At 50.7% G+C, this 2,895-nt stretch overlaps 1 protein-coding gene across 1 annotated transcript; it reads left to right on the forward strand.

Moving 5' to 3' along the window:
* The first annotated feature begins 767 nt into the window (after window positions 1–767).
* Window positions 768–2,412, forward strand: LOC125509348 (protein TIFY 10c-like). Its single transcript, XM_048674308.1, has 4 exons — window positions 768–1,194; window positions 1,357–1,668; window positions 1,804–1,861; window positions 1,972–2,412. The coding sequence occupies exons 1-4, from the start codon at window positions 783–785 to the stop codon at window positions 2,078–2,080; spliced, it is 891 nt and encodes a 296-aa protein (XP_048530265.1). The 5' UTR covers window positions 768–782; the 3' UTR covers window positions 2,081–2,412.
* The last annotated feature ends 483 nt before the right edge of the window (window positions 2,413–2,895 follow it).

Below are 2,895 nucleotides of genomic sequence, written 5' to 3' on the forward strand. Positions count from 1 at the left end.
ACCCACCACACCATGAGTTGCAGACGCTTCCGTCTCGATGACGTCCACAATCGCCGTTGTTGATTCCTCATGGTTGTAATTCAGCGAGACAATCGTCTCCAGTACCCCCTCAAATGGTCAGAATAGCTATCATAAGGGCCCGCCTTTGAATACGGATGTGCTAATTTTTGCATTTTTCTAGATCAACTAGGACTTTATGAACGCCAGTCGGTTGGCTAACCAATTTATGATCGAATGATTAGAAAGACATTGATATTCTCTGCCCATCAAAGTTCAAGTCTCAGACTTGACATTGGTCTCGTTGACCACTTCAATCTCAAGAGCCGGCTCAGTCTGTACCCATCGGCTGAGACTAGTAAAACCGTCGTCATAGAGCAACAGCTTAGCGGAGCAAGCCAAAAATCACCAAGTGTAAATCAGCACATTATCACACATATAGGGGCCAAACTGTACCGCTCCTCCGCACGACACATGCCCTTTGTAGGTCACACGTCGCGTCTCCTTGCCCCGTACGTACCTCCCATCCCATCCACCCAAAAATAACCGAGAGAGCGACCTACCACGCGCGCGCGCTGCCCCGCGGGTCAAATCCAGGCCCGAATACGAGCTCAAAAACCACGTGCCGCCGTGACCACCCCCGGCCCCCGCCCGATATTCATCGCCAACACTCCACGACCTTTTCCCTCGATGGGACCGTCGCGGACGGAGACCTCACCGCTCCACCCGTCCGGTCGTGCCCACGACTCCTAGTGAGCTGCCCCTCCCGTTCCCCCACGTTTTCCATGCCCGGCCGTGCCCGGCCCGGCGGGTCCTTGTCGTCCCACCTCGCCGTTTATCACGAAGACCCGATCCATTTTAAAAGGGCGGACGCGCCCGGCAGGAGGAAAAGTGCACTGGAGTTGTTTGTCGGAGGCAGCAGGAGAGCGAAGGAAGGAGCGAGGAAGCTTGCTGCGGTGGAGAGGCGACTTGGTTTGCTGTGCATGGAAGGGGCGGGGAGCGGCGGGAAGATGGCAGGAGGAGAGGGCATGGCCGGCCGTGCCGGTGCCGGTGCCGCGGCGGCGGCCAAGGAGAAGTCCGGCTTCGCCGCCACCTGCAGCCTCCTGAGCCGCTACATGAAGGAGAAGAAGAGCGGCGCGCTGCAGGGCCTCGTCGGCCTCGACATGTCGCCGCCGGCCGCCGTCGTCGGTGAAGAAGGTACGCCGTGACGTGCCCTGTCGATTGGTTTCTCGGTGAACTTCTTTTCTTGTAGAAAGTACAGGGGATGTTTGCCTGCTGACGGATCATGTGTTTCATGCATTTAGTTAGAAACAAAGTTCTTACAAGATGTAGCACACGGTTGTTCATCTGAATTTGCAGGAGCTTTCCAGCCGCCCACCACCATGAACCTGCTGTCGGGGCTGGAGGAGCCAAACGCCGCGGACGTGGAGCTCCCCCTCGAGAAATCTAGTGTTGGCCAGTTTCTCAAGGCCACAACTGACAACCAAGATGCCGGACAGGATGCGCACCAGCTCACCATCTTCTACGGTGGAAAAGTGGTCGTGGTTGACAACTTCCCGTCCACCAAGGTCAAGGATTTGTTCAAGATGGCCAACGGCGCCGGCGACAAGGCCGGGAGCAGCAGCCTCGTTCAGCAGAGCCCTCCCCAGCCTGCACACAACACTCTCCCAGGTACTAATTCTCATGGCCCCTTTTACAGTTCTACCATGAAAATGTGGATGAAGAGACTGTTTCAGAGTTTCATGTAAAATCCCATATGAAATCCTTGTCGCTAACAGAGCTCCAACATTTTTTGCTGGGTTGCAGATCTGCCCATAGCGAGGAGGAACTCACTCCACAGGTTTCTCGAGAAAAGAAAGGGCAGGTACCTGATCTAGCCGTTTCTCTGAAAAACTTCCTGAAGGAAGACAGTAAAAATGCCTTCAGAAACTTGCTACATGTACGACCCTAACATTTTGTGCTCATTTACCCCAGGATAGTGGCGAAGGCGCCCTACCAAATTAACGGCTCATCGGCGGCTCCGTCCAAGCAAGCTAATGGTGACAACTCCTGGCTCGGGCTGGGCCAAGAAGTGACAAACTGACGGTACAAGAAAGATATGCATGATGAACACTTGACCAGGCTCCACATCTATAGGGCAATTGATCTACGGGGAGCGTGGATGTTATTTTACTACTAGTGCAGGTAGTTTACTCGTAGCTTTGAAGCGACAATAATCGGGTGTTGGTTATTCATTTATAGTAAGAATTATTAGTAGATATATGTATTTAAGCATATGCCGTCTGTTCGGACCATTGTTTGCTGCTGGAGCTGTGTATGCTCACGGCAGTTTGGCAGCCTAGGTCTACTAGGACTATTGTCATGGTCATTTTATTGCAAGTTTGCAACGTATTACAGATGGTTTGCCTTCCTCAACATGTCATGGAAAGTTGCCAGCGCGTTCCTTGATTATTTTATTTTGTTTTTTGAGCTAGTCCCCTGATTCATGCAGTACTCGTTTTCTTTTCTTACATGGGCTGCTCAGTTTGAGATGATCCTATTAGTTCAATTGAACTTCTGCTACCCCCTAAAAAAAATGAACTTCTGCTTTCAAAAAGGTTGTGTTTATTTGCTACACAGCGGATCTAATGTTCAGCAAAAGAAACTAAGTGGGTGTGCATCCAACTTGCTTGCTCATGAAGACCTAGGGCGATTTGAGGAAGCCCATCATTGGAATATACAAGCCAAGAAAAATTCCCACTAGTATATGAAAGTGATAACATGAGAGACTCTCTACTATGAATATCATGGTGCTACTTTAAAGCACAAGTGTGGTAAAAGGATAGTAACATTGTCCCTTCTCTCTGTTTCTCTCAATTTTTTTTATTTGGGTCTTTTCTCTCTTTTTATGGCCTCTTT

This window comes from Triticum urartu, chromosome 5, assembly GCF_003073215.2.
Source record: "Triticum urartu cultivar G1812 chromosome 5, Tu2.1, whole genome shotgun sequence".
NCBI classification, from domain to species: domain Eukaryota; kingdom Viridiplantae; phylum Streptophyta; class Magnoliopsida; order Poales; family Poaceae; genus Triticum; species Triticum urartu.